Genomic DNA, 19,058 nt, shown 5'->3' with positions numbered 1-19,058 from the left:
GTTATTGTTTTTCTGCTTATGGTAATGGTCATTGATTTCAATTACTACATCCAGACTCAGCACATGTGACTGCCTTCTCTTCGCCTATTTTTTATGCTGCAAAACACAATGAGCGTGAAGGATTTTGTGAAGTTTGGGAGGAAGGTTGTTGCTGTTGGAAGGAATTACAGGTATGCAAATTGCACATTTGCACCATGTACCATGTACTACTACGTTTCCATGCAGGGCCCATGCTGCCGAGCTTGGCAACCCTGTACCTACAGAGCCCCTCCTCTTTCTGAAACCAAGCTCTTCTTTTCTGGAGGAGGGGGGATCGATTGTGGTGAGTAGAACCTGAGTGTTGTAATATGGTGTAGGGTATGTAATGTACACCCCGGCTGTACTGTACAGGTGCCCTCCCGATGCACTGAGGTGCATTACGAAGTTGAGCTCGGTGTGGTGATTGGCACGGGGGGTAAGAACATTCCCGAGTCCTCTGCCCTCTCTCACATTGGTGGCTACACGCTTGCTCTGGACATGACCGCTAGAGAGATCCAATCAGAAGCCAAGAAGAAAGGCCATCCATGGAGCGTTGCCAAGGGCTACGATACATTTTGTCCTGTCAGCAGTTTTATTGAGAAAGAAAAAATTGTGTTAGAAGATTGCCACCTGTGGCTGAAAGTCGATGGAGAAATGAAGCAGAATGGTTCGACCAAGAACATGATATACTCTGTTCCTTATCTGATCAGCTACATCAGTGCTATATTTACGCTCGAGCCTGGCGATGTGATAATCACGGGTACCCCCGAGGGAGTGGGGCCAGTCAAGCCAGGGCAGACACTGACAGCTGGTATAGAGGGAGTCCTAGAGATGACATTCCCTGTGGTTAGTGCCTAGGACACTGCTTTTGATGTTGTTGTTTTGATAAACATAATAATTGTTGTATATAAGTTTTACATGAAACGTGTTGAAAAGTGATTCACATAATGTGTAGGTATTCGGCCCTCCTCCACAGGCCTTTATAGCATTCTGCATGATCTCAACTGTTGTGGTATTCACGTAAATAAGATTTCTCATGCACATGACCTACATGTATGGTTGCAGCCTCCTTTGTTACGACAGCATATAAAAGAGTTAAAGGGTTAAAACATGCATCATTTTTGGAGTGCTCTACAACAGTGTAAGAATGAGAGTCGTTCTAGTGGCAAGTTGGGTCCTCTTTGTGCAAGCAATCTTTTTTGGCCTGGGTGAGTGCTGTCAATTTTACATGTACATATCATATAATGTATGTGTAGCATACAGTAGATATCGGACTGCATAATTATACGATTACCATAGATTTGAGCCATCAAAGGCTAGGTTTCATACAATGCCCTATTGCTGACAATTGTGTGATTATGTCAAATCATGTCATATACAGGTACCTCTATACAGAGCGCTCCTGACACCGAGGGTGAGGGAATCTTCATTATGCAACCCATAAGCCAGTTCAATGTTGTCCCTGGATCTAACGTCCAGTTCTCCGTTACCTTGGGGCCATTGCCTACCATCTCAATGTTTGTCTGGAGGATAAATGGAAGTCAAATTAATGGAAGTCAAACTGATGGGCCTCTTAATAACAAGTACACTGGTCTGAATACCAGTCGACTGACTGTGCTCTCTGTGGACGAGAGTGATGAGGGATTGTATACTGTTGAGGTTTTAGCAACCATTGGTGATGGCAATGTGTCCTTCTCCAATATTTCAGAACCTGCCTGGTTGACAGTGTGTGAGTTATGCATGTATTACATGTTCTTTAAATTACATGACACGGTTAGTGTATGTGACTCTATGTAGTAGATACTCCTACTAGGGGAACTATAGATGTGGAGACGATGGTTGTTGTATGTATACATAATTAATGTACCATGTCTATTGTATAATAATTATAATGCTGTGTGATGAACATCAGTGTATGGTTGTGTGTGTTTTCTCCAGTGGACCCTCCAACGATAGTCACTCAACCGTCCAACCTGACAGTACGGGACGTGCTTGCCTTAGAAGGTCAACGATTTCAGCTAAGTGTCGAAGCCACTGGGATGTTTCTTACTTTTCAGTGGCAGAGATTTGACCTTGACATATTCGACACACCAGGCCTCTACAATGGGACTACCACCAACACGCTGACTGTACTAAATTTGCTTACAGCTGCAGATGGTGATAACGAAATTGAGTTTAGTGTCAATGTGTCTAATCCAGCAGCCTTAATATTCTCCGAAACAGCCACTGTAACAGTATGTAAGTGATTCAATTATAATAGGCACCTGAGTTAAGCCCCTTCTTTATCATTACTGATAGTATACATGCAAGTGATGTTTGAATGTGACTACAACCCATAAGCTCCCTCTGTATCCTTGTACTGAAGGTACTCACATGCAATGAATGACTTTTCACCTTTACCATCACCTTTTACAGTATACCCCCCAGTCATCACACAGCAGCCTGTTGATGTCGTTGTTCCTACTGGTGGCAATGCGACCTTCACAGTGGTGGCCACTTCTTCAGGTGGCGGTAGATTATCGTACCAGTGGTTCCGGCTCATCAGACTCTACAGTCAAGAGGTGCCTCTCAATGACTCAATCGGAGCGAATGTTCCTGGGCCAGTCATCAGTGGAGCACGTCTGTCTACCTTGATCCTGGTAGGAGTCAGTGCGGAGCAATTTTTCAGGCTTAGGGTCAGAGTTAGTAATGAAGATGGAAATACCACATCTAATATCGCAACATTGGAGATATGTAAGGTCTACGATCTGTGTATGGTATGCAACACTAATAGATGATTTTTCTTCTAGTGTCACCCCCTACAATACTTACACAGCCTCTGAATGCAACAAGTGTGCGTGTAGGAACTAGTTCAGTATTTCTTGTGACAGCTCAGGGGGAGTCCCTTAGTTATCAGTGGCTGAGAAACGGGCTCGATATCTCTGACACCCCCGGGAGGTACGCTGGAACAACCTCGAGAATGCTAACCATATTAAGAGCAATAGAAGATGACAATATGGCAGTGTTTAGTGTGAATGTGTCCAACCAAGCAGGCTCTGTAATCTCACGAGAAGCTTTAATCACAGTTTGTAAGTAGCTTAACTTGTAATGTATCCATTAATTCATTTATCCTCACATCATTTGCAGTGCTACCTCCTGTGGTAACTATCATGCCCACTGATGCCACTGTTCTTCCTGGTGGAACTGTAACCTTTACAGCCACGGCTACCTCTCAAATTAACAGCACAGAATTCACGTTTCAGTGGTTTGAGTTCCCACGAAATCTCAGTGCGTTCCGTCTCAATGACTCGGAGACTGTTAGCGGGAGCAACACGTTCACTCTGACAGTAAGAGGAGTCAATGAGCGAAGAATTTTTGCTGTCCAAGTAACCGATGGAGAGGGAGGGATGAGTGTTGATTCTGTGACTGTAACTGTACAGTTAGGTAAGGGGATTGCTTATCCATTTGTGTGTGTACACAGAAGCAAGAGAGTCCCTTCATGCTGTATTTGTTACATGTCCTTACATACATGTACGTACATGTAATTACATGCCACAGTGTCATTGAATGAAACCCATTCTGCTTGGATCTCTTCCTGCCTAGCATGTGTGAATCTACCATGCATTGAAGCCTTAGACACAAATGACACTCCAATCGCTCATGGTGATGAAAGCTGATGCTTGAAACCACACTGAAACACTTTTAGCTACAGGATGTGAAGCCATGCCCATGTGAACTCTGAGTGCCCACAACTTTCCTCTTGGGCCTCCACCATTTAGTCTGTACGTCAATGGTTTTATGAACTTGTGCATTGTAGCTGCTGTATTAGCTTAAAGATGAAGTGTATAATGCTGTGCACACTGCTGTTTATTTCATGTGTGCTATCTTGGTCTTCAGCGCAGAGTAAGTTCAATAGCTGTCTGATTGATTTGCATGGCCAACATGAGCTAAATTATGATTGCTTGACTATACATTAATGACTATGTGAACACTACCCTCTACATCTCTACAGCTGGTCCACCAGGTGAAAGAGGAGAGCCTGGTATTCCTGGCGACTCCGGCCGCCCCGGCCCCCCAGGACAGATGGGAGGGCAAGGATTTGTTGGACCACCAGGGAGTCCTGGACTTAGAGGTGAGCGAGTAGTATAGTCACAAGTGATAACTTACCATGTACATGCACGAATGTCTTACACCGAGGACTCATTCATGCATATAGTGATTTTGTTTGTGTAGGTCCAAAAGGTGACTCAGGATCCTCTTTGGTTGGATTGAGATGTAAGTAACTGGGGTTACACTCTTCAATAATTTAATGTAACTACATAATAATGCCTGTGATCACAATTACATTCTTTATACAGATGGGTTATTCGGTCATGGTCCCTCTGGTCCACCTGGCCCAGTAGGACGAGCAGGTCCACCAGGTCCATCGGGAGCTCCTGGAAAACAAGGTGAGCAGTTATTGATAGGGACATTTCCAACAGATTAACTATACCTTAGAGCAGTTAAAGAGGGGTTACACCACCTGTACTTGAGTACACATGAGCTACATTCTTTATAAGGTAATATCCACTTCATTACACGTCACCCCTACTCCCAGGTGGCATTGGAATGAAGGGAGATGGTGGACAAAAGGGAGGCCAAGGGTCGCCCGGACCAGCAGGTGCAGTGGGAGGGGTTTACACTCACTGGGGCGGAGTATGCACCGATCGAAATACAATCGTTTACACTGGGAGAATGGGAAGCAGTGTACACAATAATACAGGTGGAGCCAGCAACTACCTCTGTCTACCTGACAGCCCTTCCTATAGCACCCCACGAGAGGGTGGCCTCGATCCAGGGAGTGGGACCGTGGCAGCTGTTGAATTGACCACAAGCAGTCAAGTGCTAAATTGCAGTGTGTGTTTTATACCTCGTCCTACAATTCTAACAATCCCAGCGATGAACTCATGCCCTATAGGCTGGATTTCCGAGTATGTTGGATTTCTCATGTCACAATTGGACAGTCAATCACGTACAGAGTTTATTTGCGTCGATCAGAGAGCGAAGACGATGAATGTCAATGGAGTGGCTACTGGAGCTGGAGGTCAAGTCTATTTTGTGAAGGCCGATTGTGAAAGTGGACTACCTTGTCCATCGTATAATAGCAACCAAGAACTGAGCTGTATTGTTTGCTCACGATCCTTGTCCATTGTATAATAGCAACCAAGAACTGAGCTGTATTGTTTGCTCACGATGAGTATAATAGACACTCATGCTTCTCAGAAAGTTCAGTAATAATGTTCGATACAATGTCGGGTTTGTCGTGTACTTTTTACATATCTTAAAATTATTAATGGTAAAAAACATTGTTGTTAAAATAAAGTAATCGTTTAATATTATTAAGTGAGTTAATTGCCCAGCCAGGAGTCTACAGGGGCCAAGTCAGCTTCAGCTCGTTTCTTCTTGTAGTAGAACAGAAGAACCATGAGAACGACACAGATGGCCCAGACAATCAATATATACACGAACCACATGTATGGCATCAAATACCAGGGGGCGGTTGTGACTGTGTGTGTGTGTGTGTGTGTGTGGAGGGGGATGGGGTCATTATAATTATATATTATACAGAGCACTATTATAATAGTACTGTAATGTTGGCAATTTCTTTTCAACTATACTGTTATACATTATTATAGAACTCCGATATTGGAGGTGAATGAAATATCTGAGGTTCGCAATGTACAGCACCTTCCATTAGTATGAAATTACACACTTCGTATTCAAATACCGGTAGGTCATACAGGTAACCGATAAGCTGATTATTAATTACTAGCAAGGGCGTATCGACCTCGAAGGCATTAATTGCTATTATCACGTGGCGGCCACTCACTCCGTCCGACTATAGTGATGGTGATGGTTTGACTGTCCATCCCAAGCTGATTCATTCCTGTACACGTGTACATGCCGGAGCTGGCTCCACTAAGCACCAGGACTCCCGTGGCTGGAATGTAATAGGGACCTCCCTGAGAACTGTCCGTGGGCAACCTGTGAGAAGTGGAGATAGTCACAACAAGGACAGAGTATCTTACCAAAGGTGGTGAATGTTCACCGACAAATAACACACATCTGTTTACGAATAATCACTAATTTTGGTGTTATCCTTTTGAACATGGCTCTAGGGATTGTTACAGTTAAACAGTACAGTTTAATGTTTTACAAACTGGTATTTTATGCTTGGTTAAGGTTTGCCTAAAAACCATACTGAAAAGAGACTACGTACATTTGTCCTTCAAAGCTCCATGAAATTTGTGGTGTGGGGTCACCATTAAACGAGCAGTACGAGAAGAATGGCGAGGTGGAGGGGTTAACCCTGTAGCTAGGCAGGAGAGCTCGAGCTAGGGAGGGTGCTGGTGACAGAAAGAAAACACAACATAACATTAGTATAGACTATAGTTTTATAGATCAAGATCTACATGTAGGTAGACTCCAAAGACGTACCTTGAGATGTGCATAGTTCTATCAGAGAGAAGAGAAACACAATTAGAGTACGCCAGCTAAACTTGTCCATTTTGTTGTTTATCTACAAGTCTGAGTGGACAAGTGGGCATATGCTCAACATATTCGGTGATGGGCGTTGCTTTGCAATCCTCACACCAGGCCTCAACAAGGAGTGCGGCCTGGAATCGAGGCTATTTTTCTTCACAAATCAGCATTGGCTATATTTATATTGGGTTTGTCCATGCATTCTGATCCTTATGTACCACTGCAATCTCCTCCCCTGACAAGCTGCGTCCATAGGCCTCTGAAGAACAACAATGAGAAGTGGAAGATCTACACGGCATGGAGAGGTTCTGAGCTACGCTGGATTTGTGCCAGGTGAATCTCAGCGTACGCTTTGATGCATTGTGCTGAAATGCGTAACAATTTAAAGGCTTCAAACGTGATACTTGCTATTAAAAGTTAAAAGTTGGCGACACTTATGGAAACACAACAAAAGCTGTTGGTCACAAGAAGAAGATTTTAACAATTGAACACAACATTAATTGTAGAAAGAAGTTACATGTATGCCTGTATAAGAAGATATGAATATGAGTGGGGATAATGTGGTTGTGATGTATATATACGTTGATAAAACCAGCAGTCCGAGCTTGAAAATGATCAGTTTTTCTTTGGTCGTTTAGCAGAGGATGGACCACACTCCTCTTCTTCCTCATCCTCATCACTACTCACTTCATCCTCCTCCAGAATATTACCCACCGCCTGAGAATCGATACGGAAGTCACGTGACATGCTGTACTTGAATGGTTCCATCAGATTACCCTGGAACGGGGGAAAGGTAAGTGAGCACAACTCACAACAAAGAGCAACTCTTGCACATAATTATCAGTCTATTTTTTTGTAAATGACAAATGACATTGTTCATGGGTACAAGGAACATACAACATTGCGTTATATGGCGAATTAAAACCTAATTTTGGGCAGTTCACCTTTGCCTTCTTGTCCAGTTGAATTAGATGCTTTTCAAACTGCTCCATAGAGAAGATGAGGTTAGAATACGTTCGACTCTCCTTGCGAATTGAGGCCTTTCCTGTACCATTGACTTTTGACTTTCCCTTCCCGCCTTTCTTGCCTCCTCCAGCGTCCACCATGGCACCACTTTGCATCTGCATTTTCTGAAGGCAACACAATAAAGAGCAGAGCTATTAAATAATCACAACAGAATCAACGGGTTGACATAATTATCATGACAACTCTTAAGGAAGAAGTGAGAACAGTAAAGTAATGATGTGCTCACTATGGTGTATAGATTTACTGAATTATTATAATGATGATGACATTTGCTAACTAACTGGGTACCAGCATTCATGAACTCTTGGTACCAGTGAGGGCACACTTTGCTTTAGTCTGAACAAACCTGAATGTATGTGATGAACAAATAGACCTGTTGAGACAGTTGAGTGCCGACCAGGTTCACCTGAGGGGAGGGGGAGGAGACTCAGCGTACAACAACAGACATCACATGATGTGGCTCACAAGTTTCTTGAACCAGGCGGGGATATTGGAGGTGAACTGGTAAACGTCCAGTACATACTTAACCAAGTTGCTCAGAGTATAGAAAAATTTAACCAGCATCTGGAGAAACAGATACCGTATTACTAGAATGTCTTGCAAGCATCAAACACATAAGCGAACGTTGCGATGGTTGATCAATTCGCAACAAAATCGCAAAACCTATTGATAATATACACACGATCTTTGCCAGAACGCAATAGCTAAATCTCAAAGGGTCAATTTTTCTGCTAATTTGGCTCATTCGCAAAGGTTTTTTTCACCACCAAAATATTCTAATAATACGGTATACAAATTTGTGTGCCTCAATTTTCTGTGTATAGGCAAAGAAGGGACTCACTCATGTACATTAATGGTGCTTACTGACACACATACATGTACAGTGTTATGGCAGTAGAGCTACATGTACCTTGAGGAGTCCCTCTGAAGAGGGTCCAGCTGCCACTGAGGACTGGACCAGGTCACTGCCTCCAAACACCAGGTGGGTAAGACGGTCACATAATGACGAGAATGTGTCCCGAGACTGTGTTGGCACTTGAGTACCTGGCCTCCCTGCAAGCACACAGTCACGTACACAACGTATTATAGCCGTTTCAAAAATGAACATTGACGTTTGGCCCAGACAGATCTTTGAACTAAACACACTCATATCACATATATCATATCGTAGAATTATCTAAGAGATACAGAAGGCAGCTACAAGTGTTTGCTTTCAAAATCGAATGCTCTAGATGCAAGTTACGGAAACTCCCAAGTTACTGTGTACATGTATTTTCAAATTGTAGGTGCTGTAAGTCCTCAATTATTGATTTTGCTAGTTACCAAAGGCATCCTCTGTTGGACTAGAAGAGACCTCCATCTTTAGCCTATCTACCAACCAGTCCGTACTAGCCAGTATTTGCTCCATGTGGCTGTACAACAGAGCCTGTATGTGTGTGGGGGTGGGAGTGTGGTCAGGGTAGTGGGGTATTCAGGTATACCTGCCAGCATTTTTCTCTATATGGCTATACAGTGTGTGTGTGTGTGTGTGTGTGTGTGTGTGTGTGTGTGTGTGTGTGTGTGTGTGTGTGTGTGTGTGCGTGTGTGGAGGGAGGGTATTGAGGATTGAAGAAGGGGAAACGGGGAAGGGGAATAGAGGTGGGTAGGAGGTATGGGTGCATGTGACTGTGAGCTCACCAAGATGTTGGAGGCAGCTGTACGTGGGTTCACTATCGAGAAACAAGTAGTGGCCTCCAACTCGATATCCTGAGGGAGTAAAGAAAAGCTATCTTGATTATTTTGAGGTGACATGAGTAATTACCTCATCAATATCTCCTAGATGGTAGTGCACGTCTTGAGCCAGTTTTCTGATCTAAGTGTGAAGGATTAAATGTATTCATAGTCTGACTAATAAACTCACTGTTTTGACGCAGGATTTGTGTCTCTCTGCGGCAATAAGGAGGAGAGAGATCAAAGCCTTGGTCAGTGGGGAGTCGTCTGGGAGGGGGGAGGTAATCAAGAGCACTGTGGGGGGTGTGGGACTCACCAACGTTGTGGTCCCTGCATTGTGCATACGCCCACTCAAATACTTGGTCCAACTGTGCAGTGTATATAATAATAAAAATATAGTATCTCTCAAACTAGATAGGGAGAGATTTGGGGAATTGTGGGGAAGGGGGAATGTTCACACACAATAAAGCTCCACCCACTTCCTGTGATCCCAGCTCCAGTGTCCCTGTCAGTAGCTCTATGCTAGCGACCATCAGCTGAGCCTCCTTCAGCGACCACTCCTTCGTTGAGCCGTCTAGCACACCACCCACCACCCTCTGAGTGGAATGAAGTCAATTTGTTCCAGTACATCAAATATTGATGTCATGTCATGTAGATGCACGTAGCTTTACCTGCAGATGCCTGATGAAATAGTGGGTCTTCTCGTTGTCCCCGGTGGTTTGATTCAGACTGGGGTTGACAGCTGCCAGGAACGCGCCCCCTCTCTCCCATCGCACTATAGCCGTGTGCAGGAGTTGGGAGAATCCCTCGAGACAGTATAGAGCCACAGACTTGCCCTGCGTGTATAGGCACGTTCTACGAGTCATGGTCGAGTAGCTATACTGCGTACAGTACCTTTTCCTTCTTAGAAGGCCTTGCTCCACCTACTTCAATGTGCTTGAACATCAGTCTGTTTAGAGTGAAACAATATCTATTATAGTTTCAAGATTATGAGGCTTCAAAACAAAATGTACTGAGTCTGTACAGTATAATATAGGGGCTGCATATGATGGTACTAACAGCAGTACATCATGCATGGTACTAACAGCAGCACATCATGCATGTACTAACAGCAGTACACCATGCATGGTACTAACAGCAGTACATCATGCATGGTACTAACAGCAGTACATCATGCATGGTACTAACAGCAGTACACCATGCATGGTACTAACAGCAGTACACCATGCATGGTACTAACAGCAGTACATCATGCATGGTACTAACAGCAGTACATCATGCATGGTACTAACAGCAGTACATCATGCATGGTACTAACAGCAGTACATCATGCATGGTACTAACAGCAGTACATCATGCATGGTACTAACAGCAGTACATCATGCATGGTACTAACAGCAGTACATCATGCATGGTACTAACAGCAGTACACCATGCATGGTACTAACAGCAGTACATCATGCATGGTACTAACAGCAGTACATCATGCATGGTACTAACAGCAGTACATCATGCATGGTACTAACAGCAGTACATCATGCATGGTACTAACAGCAGTACATCATGCATGGTACTAACAGCAGCACATCATGCATGTACTAACAGCAGCACATCATGCATGGTACTAACAGCAGCACATCATGCATGGTACTAACAGCAGCACATCATGCATGGTACTAACAGCAGCACATCATGCATGGTACTAACAGCAGTACATCATGCATGGGGAACACGAGTTACAATGTACTATCAGTACAACAAACACACTTGGCCAGGGAGCAGCAAGTCTTGAAGACATGATCTGGTTTATGCTTGGCTAAGGAGGATCCATCACACACTCCAGTATCATGAATCTGTACGGAAGAAACTAAGCTGTAAAGTTGATTCCCCAAACTTCACTCACCTGATGTATTTTCTGTACAGCTACTCCCAGAATGTACTTGCTAAAAGGTTGTGACTCTCTCAGTACTGTCAGCGCTTGTTGGTGATTGGGAGTTTGGTTGCTATAGAGATTATCATGAGATTGAGACATATATTTGTACATACGGTACATGTACCCCCAGAGTGCTGACTCACTGAAAGATGGCTCTGAGCAGTCTAACCACACAGTGTAGGGACAGCCTCGAGGGAACAGCTGATGTCCCTCGTTTGTTGCTACTGGGGCCAGCTACTGCCGTCGAGCCCTTATCACTGAGAGCATCTGCCAAGTGCTGGTAACACTGGTAGAGCTTGAGCACCTGCTCTGAACTTTCTAGACTGGAGAGACAGGAGAGAGTTCATAACGTGACTGAGCAACATACTGTACAGTAAATGTACGTGCACATAATTATCATGTTACACATGCAAAGGTCATTCATTACGTACCTGAATTGTCCTGTAGAGAAAGTGTACTCAAGTAAAGCCTATGAACACACATACATGTACATAAAATAAATACAGTGTTATACATGTACTGACAAGTATAATATAATTATGTAGGTTCAGAGTTCACACTAATACTACCTCATAGGTGCCCATGGCGAGTTGTGCAAAGAGTCGGTTCTTCTGCCCCACACTGGAGGTGGAGAAGTCAGAGGATTTGTTCAGCTCAAAGTCATCCAGCTCAGAGGCAATCATCCGCGTCACCAGAGAGGACAAAGTTCGCTGAACCTCACCAATTATTTCAGGGGGCTCCTCGTCATCTTCGTCACGCTCCAGGTAGTGGCAGACGCACAGTTGCAGACAGCACACCAGGTGGTCCTATCACAAAGACATAAGCGAGTCAGTTAATCCAAGAAAATATGCTTAATTAGACAAGCTGTTAGTTGTACTCACATTGCAACCGTTATTAGTAATATATGTTAGTTGCTGCAGTTACAGCTGGAGCACACACACACACACACACACACACACACACACACACATACGGTAAGCTTTTACCCTGTGGCTATGCCCCCGAGGCATTACAACTAGTTTTTACATGCCAGATCGTACTAGCCTGCTCACCAGTGGCTCAGCTGCAGTGACATCACTACCACTCATCTTGACACAGGGATTCAGTTTGATGGGTGGGGTTATGTCCGTCTCATGCTCGTAGAACCGTGTGAAATGGGTGAGGAGGAGGTCCAGTATAGATCCTGCCAGCTTGCGGTTAGCACAGAACACAGAGTAGAGACCCTGGAGGGAACAAATGCAGCAGTGAGAATATTTTTTGTAGTGGAATGTGAAATGCTAGTCCCTCCCCACACACACCTCATACAAACTGAGTTTGACATTGTATTGTTTGGTGAGTGCCCTGCGTAGAGTGCCGAGGATCTCCAGGCATAGGGCCTCGTTGCCGTTGTGACCATTCCCGTGCACCTCCACGGTCACCTGTGATGTGGCCGAAAAGTTTTGACTGTCATCGAGCGAACCCACAGAGTCCAACACCTGGAGGGAAGGGGCAATAGAGCATTACAATACGAAGGAGCATTTATAATATTGCTACTCTACAGAGATCTACGTGTAATCTAATGGCCAATACGTAACATTGTTTCAAAGGGAAACAAACTAATTCCTCAAGTATAATGTTTTTCGACTGCATACAAATTAAAGAAATGCACCGCTCTTCAATTAATGTACATACAGTGAACTTCCTGAGCAGTAGTAGGTAGCCCTCGACTGCCGTCTTCCGAGCCTCCACATTAATGGAGAACAGAGCTTTCCTCAGCACCAGTAGGAGACAGTCTCTCAGAGACGAGCTGAACTGCACCAGTGGCTGTAATGTCAGTGTCACATGACAGTCACACGGGGCATTTACACAGTAATATTTGCTAGCTGGTAAGCACAAATAACGTAAGTACAAACAACTCTGTCAGCTTAGAGACTCCTTCAGGGAATCCACAGCTTAGAGTTGGCATACGAGAGTACACTAGCACTATACTTCTACGGGTACCATCATGCAGGAGTGCATGTACTCTTGGTACCATACGTATTATCACACGTCATACGCCTCTTTGGTTTGGTCTCACCAGAATGGCTGTGAGCAGCTGTCCAGCAGATTGTGAGGAGATCATGGCGATGTAACTCAGAGACTCTTTTAGTTTAGGCAGGGAATCCACAAAGTCCATTGGAGAGGCATTCCTCGTGATTTGGGAGAGGAGGTCAATGTAATGGCTGACATGACTTGCTGAGTTAGTCATCACACAGTTCACGATCTGGCTTACAATATCGCAGTGGACACCACTGTGCTTCTGTTGTGTGTGTGTGTGTGTGTGCGTGTGTGTGTGTGTGAAGGTGATTGGCCATTGCTACAGGTTGTCAGTCATACACTCATAGTTGATGCCACACATTCTGTAAGTAATCGATATTCTAGGCTCACTTTGAATGTCTCAGCGAGGATTTTGCTGCCAAGGGCACACACCTTCCTCTGTGGGGTACCATACTGAGAGAGGGCGGAGCTCTTGGGTCCAAAGGTCTCCATCAGATGCAGTCCCACGGCCACCAGCCCCTGCACTACCTGATCCCAGCCTGACCCGTGAAGGGCACGCGTCCAACCAGACGTGCTAACAGTGAAGATAGTGGATAATGGGCAACCAAAAGTGTGTATACCTGCAGAACTTATTATAATTTTATACTATTATTACCATTTATTATGTACGATAAAGAAGTAACAGTTTACCTGTGATTAATGGTTGTCATGAGGAGGCTCTCAATGTCCACCAGATCTTCTGTGGCCTCTGCATAATTAGAGCACTGCGTGTCAGATCACAAGTTGCTAAATTGTCAATGTTGTACCTTTTATCCATTTCGAAGAGTTAGTTCTTTCTTCATCTTTATACGCCTTCAACACAATGTCCTTGAAGAACCCAAACACCTGCAACACAATGTACCATTACACGCACCTCACACACCTCACACACCACACACACACCTCACAGCCTCACCATTTCCTCCAGTTTGTGGATGGACACGGCTGACAGGGCTAAGGTCACACTGAACAGGGAGACCTCCCCCGAGGACAGCCGCTCTTGGGCAGTCTGGGAAGGGGTGGGTGGGTAAGTGAATAGCTCACCAAATTTTTTGCACACAATGTGAAGGGGGTGGAGGCAATGCAAAGAAATAAAAACCTGCGGAACCTCTAGCCTCGTGTATGCCAGGTGTGGGGTTGAAGATCTATGTACACATACCTTGAGCATTTTGAGGTATTCTTTTCTGAGTTGAGTGTCTTGTTTGATGGCGTATGTGACATGGACAAACACAGTGCCCTCTGTAGTGAGCAGCTCCTTCTCGTTGTTAGTAGTCACACTGTGGTGGGTATACATGTAGTGGCATTCCTGTGAATATCTGCTGTATTACGTATGACACGTATCGTATCACATGCTCCTGTTACTGTACATGTAAAACAACTTTCAGAATGAACCCATTGCAGGTCTCTACATTCTTCTGAATCCCATGCAAGACACTCTCCAGTTGAGAGCATGATTATGGGCAACTATATTTCTGACTGGGATGTGATATGGTGGGAGGTTGTCACCTGTCCTCTGTCTCTGGCTCCTGTTTGGATTGTATGGTGTCGAGATTATCAAACAACGACTTGATCCCGTCCAGAATCAGCATCTTGTGGCCCTTCTTTGAGAGAGAGAGCAGTTGGTAGATAAGTGGAGGAATCTCAGTGACGGGCAAGCTCTCCATTATCCTGTGTGTGTGAGTGACATATGCAGGTCAAGAGCGCTTAAAAAAGACTTTTCTTTTATGCGCTTTTGTATAGGTGTATGCAGACAGTCAGAGTGCGTACTGTAGTATCTTTTGTATGAGGAACTTGAGTTCATCTTCACTCATGGCAATATCCTTGCACATGTCAGTCACATGCAGAACACATGAAGGGTCCCTTGATTACTTAGCAAAAAAATAAAATCGCAAACCTAAACTGGTACTGGTAATGATACACGATCCTTGCCAGAACACAATCAATCACAATCAATCAAAGGGTAGGTTTTTCACCAGCAAAATATTCTCCTTGGTTTTCAGAGGCAGGCCGAACAACTAAATGACCAGATAATCGAATGGATAAACTACACCTTGATTGCACGTGGGCGTCTACAAGCGTGCCCGTGTCCATGGTAACAGCTGTTAATTGCGCATCAAAGAACACGCCCATTTGCCAGGCCAGATAATCGAGGTTCTACTATAATACGGTAGCTTTGAAGTTGGACGTTCTTCACGCAAGTTATGGCCCAACAAATTTAGCTCAGAAAATAGGCCCATTTCATAACACAGAATTGAGCAAGGGGGGAATAAATTATGGTGGGTATGCAACGAACCTTCCAGAACCTCTCTGACTACTTTCGCTGGATGCTGATCTCCGCTCGTGAACACTCTCTCAAGATGGCTACCCACCTGCGAGTGCAATATGGTGCGTATTAAATTAATCGCTGTATTCACAGCGTATTTATATTAAACGATGGAACAAAAAGTACATACATTATCTTCTGTCCAAACTCTTTGGTTTTGTTTTGGCCTTTGCAACTTTCTAGGTGATAAATTGGAAGGGCTCCCTCGTTTAATCATGATTTTGCTGCTTGAAATAATGCCTTCTTTGTGACCTCTCTATAAGAAAGGTGTCGTCTCATGACTTAGCCGCCCTCCTTGGTCCTCTACCCACGTGGTCGAATTTGCTCCCCCAAGAGGCCCAAGTAGAGTGTACTTTTCTTGATCTCATACCCAGTAGACTATTGTAATATGCCCTCCCTCAAGAAGAAGCCCTCAGCCACCGTGTTGGTCAAGAGGAAAGGAACCAAAGTGGTGCAGAAGTTGAATCCCTTTGAGGTTCGGATCAACAAGAAGAAGCATGATGTTCTAGGTCAGAAGAGCAAGTCTGACAAGGGTCTACCTGGTGTGGCACGCTCCAAGGCTGTCAAAAAGGTATGGGTTTGTAGACTGAGGCAAATAAGCACTAGCTTAGTTTATTTAATGTATCCTTTCAGCGCAAGAAGACTCTGCTAGTGGAGTACCAGCAGCGGAACAAGACCAACGAGTTTGTAGACCGTCGGTTTGGAGAGTACAATGATGACCTGACAGCCGAGGAAAAAATGATGAAGCGGTTCACTCTCAAGAGGAAGGTGGGTACCGTCTGAGAATATAATCATTGTTGATTGTGTGTTTTTTTTCAGAGAAAGCACGAGCGTTCCAGCTTGTTTACTCTCAATGATGATGATGAAGAGGGGCTTACTCATTATGGCCGGTCCATCGGAGGCATGGAGAAGTTTGATCACATCGAGCTTAGCGAAAATGAGCTGGAGGATGGTAAAAAAACACAATGTTCAATATTTGTCCAGCTATATTATTACCTCTTCTTGCGTCTTCTTGCATTGTAGAAGATATTGGTGACACTCATTTTGGGGGATTTTTGAGGAAGAAACAGAAAATCAGTGAGACTGAAGACGATGTTAAAGTAATGATTATCTGTTGTGGTGTTGATTGTGTCTAATACTCTCCTCTATGCACTCACCTGACGTGCAGCCGGACAGACTGAGGAGCAGGAAAGAGATCATGGAGGAGGTGGTGGCTAAGTCTAAAGCAATGAAGGTAAGCTGTATTTTAAATAAGATATACTTTTACCCCCCCCCCCCTGCTCCCCTCTAACAGTACAAGCAGCAGAGTGAGAAACAAGATGTGGAGGAACTTCTGGATAAGATCAACACTGATTGGAAAAGCCTGCAGACTACTCTGCCATTCGCTGTAAGACCGCATCTGTCTGTTTGGTATCTTACCAACTGCATGTATGTATAGAGTGATGGGAGCAAAGGACAGAAGCTGAAGACTGATGACTATGACAAGACAGTGAGGGAGTTAGCTTATGAGAAGAGAGGACAACCCACTGACAGAATGAAGACAGAGGAAGAGATAGCAAAAGAGGAGAAAGAGAAGCTGGAAAAACGAGAGGTATGCTAAGTTGATATTTTGTGAAATTGTCTCGTTATAAAATATTTCCAGGCTGATCGTGTCCGTAGGATGAAGGGTGTGATCCCATCGGGTGATGACATGACAACAGAGTCGGCTGACTATATTAGAGACCAACCGATAGTCAAAAAGAAAGTCCAGTTTACACTTCGGTACAAAGACGGGAAGATTGTGCAAGAGGAGGGTGGTCCGAGTGTGTATGAGGCTGTTGGTAGGAGGGGTGAGAGGCGTGATCCTAGTGACGTGGGTGGAGAGAGTGACTCTGATGAGGATTGCGAGGGTGATGATGCTAGCGATGCTACTGGTGATGGTGACGTTTGTGAGGGCGGTGATGTTAGTGACTCTAGTGAGGGTGGTGACCCTGGTGATGAGTATGGTTCCGACCTGGAGTCCGATGTCAGTGACCACGAGTCAGATATTGAGGAGCTAAATCAACCTATCATCAAAGGACCCTCAAAAGCAGAAATTAAGAAAATGAAGAAGCTGGCTTCCAAAGAGGTTGCATGTGCAGACATGATCACTGCATGTGAATGGTTGCATGTGCAGACATGATCACTGCATGTGCAGAGACTAATGGTTGCATGTGCAGAGATTAATGGTTGCATGTGCAGACATGATCACTGCATGTGCAGAGACTAATGGTTGCATGTGCAGACATGATCACTGCATAAGACGATCATTGCACGTGCATGCTATCTCCGTATATTCACACCAGGACACGCCTATGTACATGCAGACATTGTTATTGAAACACACTGCGCGCCATATGGGAGGGAGGCTAAAGAATTAGCCTGCATGCTTGTCTTATAGCATTATTATTATTATGCACCTGGATTGGTAGGCATGCGCAATACCAGTGCACGCCTTCAGAAAGCGGCATTCCTCGAGGTTAGACCACAGTTGGACTACTCTGCGTCAACTACGTTTTACATTGACTTCATTGTTAGTGGTTAAAACATGTCGCAGGAATGTACCCCAGCCGTGACGTCATGCAATTAGTAAGTTAATGAATTCCCTTGTGAAATGGCCTACTGTAATTTGTTGCTTGAACACTATTCTGGTTTTTATCAACAGCCGAGGGTTAGCACTTCAGTGCTCTAGTTACTCGAGGCCGTGCTGCGGCCAGCAGGTATAGTAGTTTTCTTGTTTGTTTATCTGTTTGTAATTTGTGGGTCTGCTTACCTGGACAGCATGGATAGCCTTCACACAACAAGTTATATTATTGTCGATGTTAAAGCTTCGTAGTCGTATAAAAGCGCGAGCAAAAGCTAAGAAGCTTGAACTTGCACGTTGGCCTCTAGCTACTACATGCGTCCTTTTCTCGAGGTGCATACTTACAGCTGAAGTGATCCTGTACCAGGAATGATGGAATTTGTTACTTGCTACTTAACTTAGTCAGCTTCTCTATGCTTCGATTCGTACTATTGATTTAATTTATAGCCGAGGGTTAGCACTTCAGTGCTCTAGGTTGTTGTTTGTGATATTTATACTGCTTACCTGGATGCTTTATCACTGCGTTTACAGCATGGTCACACACATTATGCCTCGAGGCGTACCGCACGAGGGATACGGTAAAGCTGACTGTGTGTGTGTGTATTCCAGCTGTAACTGCTCAACGGTTGCAATGCGACGAAAACTAACAGCTTCTAGCCACGTTCTCTTGGATTTTGATTCGTAGATTAGCAAACAAAAGCTTCTTTCTCGAGTTATGGCTAGTTGACTCACATTGAAGGTATCTTTCATAGCATCATCTGTTCGCACAAACTTTCTATTCGATCAACACATGAGTTAGCCTTGCACTAAAGCGCTAGCTTTTTGTTCGCTACAAGATCGAGTCAGAAAAGATCTGTTGTGCTAGATATAGTAGCCATTGTGAACCATCT

At 44.4% G+C, this 19,058-nt stretch overlaps 6 protein-coding genes across 9 annotated transcripts; 4 read left to right on the top strand and 2 right to left on the bottom strand.

The window, feature by feature from the left end:
• Positions 1-16: 16 nt before the first annotated feature.
• LOC135330956 (uncharacterized) lies at positions 17-957 on the top strand. Its single transcript, XM_064525953.1, has 3 exons — positions 17-170; positions 226-322; positions 391-957. The coding sequence occupies exons 1-3, from the start codon at positions 94-96 to the stop codon at positions 874-876; spliced, it is 660 nt and encodes a 219-aa protein (XP_064382023.1). The 5' UTR covers positions 17-93; the 3' UTR covers positions 877-957.
• A 137-nt stretch (positions 958-1,094) lies between these two features.
• Positions 1,095-5,342, top strand: LOC135330912 (protogenin A-like). Of its 2 annotated transcripts, none has more exons than XM_064525889.1 (11): positions 1,095-1,226; positions 1,414-1,747; positions 1,957-2,256; positions 2,434-2,751; positions 2,808-3,086; positions 3,145-3,441; positions 3,556-3,900; positions 4,010-4,129; positions 4,231-4,272; positions 4,356-4,445; positions 4,595-5,342. In XM_064525889.1, exons 2-7 carry the CDS (start codon positions 1,450-1,452, stop codon positions 3,672-3,674), a joined length of 1,611 nt encoding a protein of 536 aa, XP_064381959.1. In that variant the 5' UTR covers positions 1,095-1,226; positions 1,414-1,449; the 3' UTR covers positions 3,675-3,900; positions 4,010-4,129; positions 4,231-4,272; positions 4,356-4,445; positions 4,595-5,342. The 2 variants fall into 2 exon arrangements, with proteins under 2 accessions (XP_064381959.1, XP_064381958.1); XM_064525888.1 differs by having other exon boundaries at positions 1,099-1,226; positions 1,400-1,747.
• LOC135332018 (short-chain collagen C4-like) lies at positions 3,834-5,193 on the top strand. Its single transcript, XM_064527324.1, has 6 exons — positions 3,834-3,840; positions 3,895-3,900; positions 4,010-4,129; positions 4,356-4,445; positions 4,595-4,891; positions 4,955-5,193. Exons 1-6 carry the CDS (start codon positions 3,834-3,836, stop codon positions 5,191-5,193), a joined length of 759 nt encoding a protein of 252 aa, XP_064383394.1.
• LOC135330962 (uncharacterized) lies at positions 5,264-6,617 on the bottom strand. Its single transcript, XM_064525959.1, has 4 exons — positions 6,475-6,617; positions 6,257-6,383; positions 5,867-6,021; positions 5,264-5,542 (listed from the first exon to the last, which is right to left on the bottom strand). Exons 1-4 carry the CDS (start codon positions 6,542-6,544, stop codon positions 5,385-5,387), a joined length of 510 nt encoding a protein of 169 aa, XP_064382029.1. The 5' UTR covers positions 6,545-6,617; the 3' UTR covers positions 5,264-5,384.
• Positions 6,618-6,936: 319 nt separating this feature from the next.
• On the bottom strand, positions 6,937-15,836 carry LOC135330881 (Fanconi anemia group I protein-like). Of its 3 annotated transcripts, XM_064525832.1 has the most exons (30): positions 15,697-15,836; positions 15,537-15,612; positions 14,750-14,911; positions 14,403-14,520; positions 14,160-14,252; positions 14,011-14,089; positions 13,895-13,952; positions 13,595-13,778; positions 13,245-13,466; positions 12,860-12,991; positions 12,487-12,663; positions 12,241-12,411; positions 11,758-11,994; positions 11,620-11,657; positions 11,332-11,511; positions 11,159-11,258; positions 11,023-11,108; positions 10,150-10,204; positions 9,927-10,091; positions 9,735-9,851; positions 9,572-9,623; positions 9,446-9,522; positions 9,347-9,397; positions 9,223-9,291; positions 8,869-8,971; positions 8,456-8,598; positions 8,011-8,109; positions 7,892-7,951; positions 7,464-7,649; positions 6,937-7,296 (listed from the first exon to the last, which is right to left on the bottom strand). In XM_064525832.1, exons 3-30 carry the CDS (start codon positions 14,905-14,907, stop codon positions 7,135-7,137), a joined length of 3,372 nt encoding a protein of 1,123 aa, XP_064381902.1. In that variant the 5' UTR covers positions 14,908-14,911; positions 15,537-15,612; positions 15,697-15,836; the 3' UTR covers positions 6,937-7,134. The 3 variants fall into 3 exon arrangements, with proteins under 3 accessions (XP_064381902.1, XP_064381901.1, XP_064381900.1); XM_064525831.1 differs by lacking the exons at positions 15,537-15,612; positions 15,697-15,836 and adding an exon at positions 15,011-15,089 and having other exon boundaries at positions 14,011-14,071; XM_064525830.1 differs by lacking the exons at positions 15,537-15,612; positions 15,697-15,836 and adding an exon at positions 15,011-15,088.
• A 118-nt stretch (positions 15,837-15,954) lies between these two features.
• Positions 15,955-17,960, top strand: LOC135330919 (nucleolar protein 14-like). Its single transcript, XM_064525897.1, has 8 exons — positions 15,955-16,137; positions 16,200-16,334; positions 16,386-16,518; positions 16,590-16,666; positions 16,735-16,800; positions 16,861-16,953; positions 17,005-17,157; positions 17,209-17,960. The coding sequence occupies exons 1-8, from the start codon at positions 15,955-15,957 to the stop codon at positions 17,725-17,727; spliced, it is 1,359 nt and encodes a 452-aa protein (XP_064381967.1). The 3' UTR covers positions 17,728-17,960.
• Positions 17,961-19,058: the final 1,098 nt, after the last annotated feature.

This window comes from Halichondria panicea, chromosome 2, assembly GCF_963675165.1.
Source record: "Halichondria panicea chromosome 2, odHalPani1.1, whole genome shotgun sequence".
Taxonomy (NCBI): domain Eukaryota; kingdom Metazoa; phylum Porifera; class Demospongiae; order Suberitida; family Halichondriidae; genus Halichondria; species Halichondria panicea.
The sequence above is the reverse complement of the archived record's forward strand: the minus strand, read 5'-3'. Positions and strand labels throughout refer to the sequence as shown.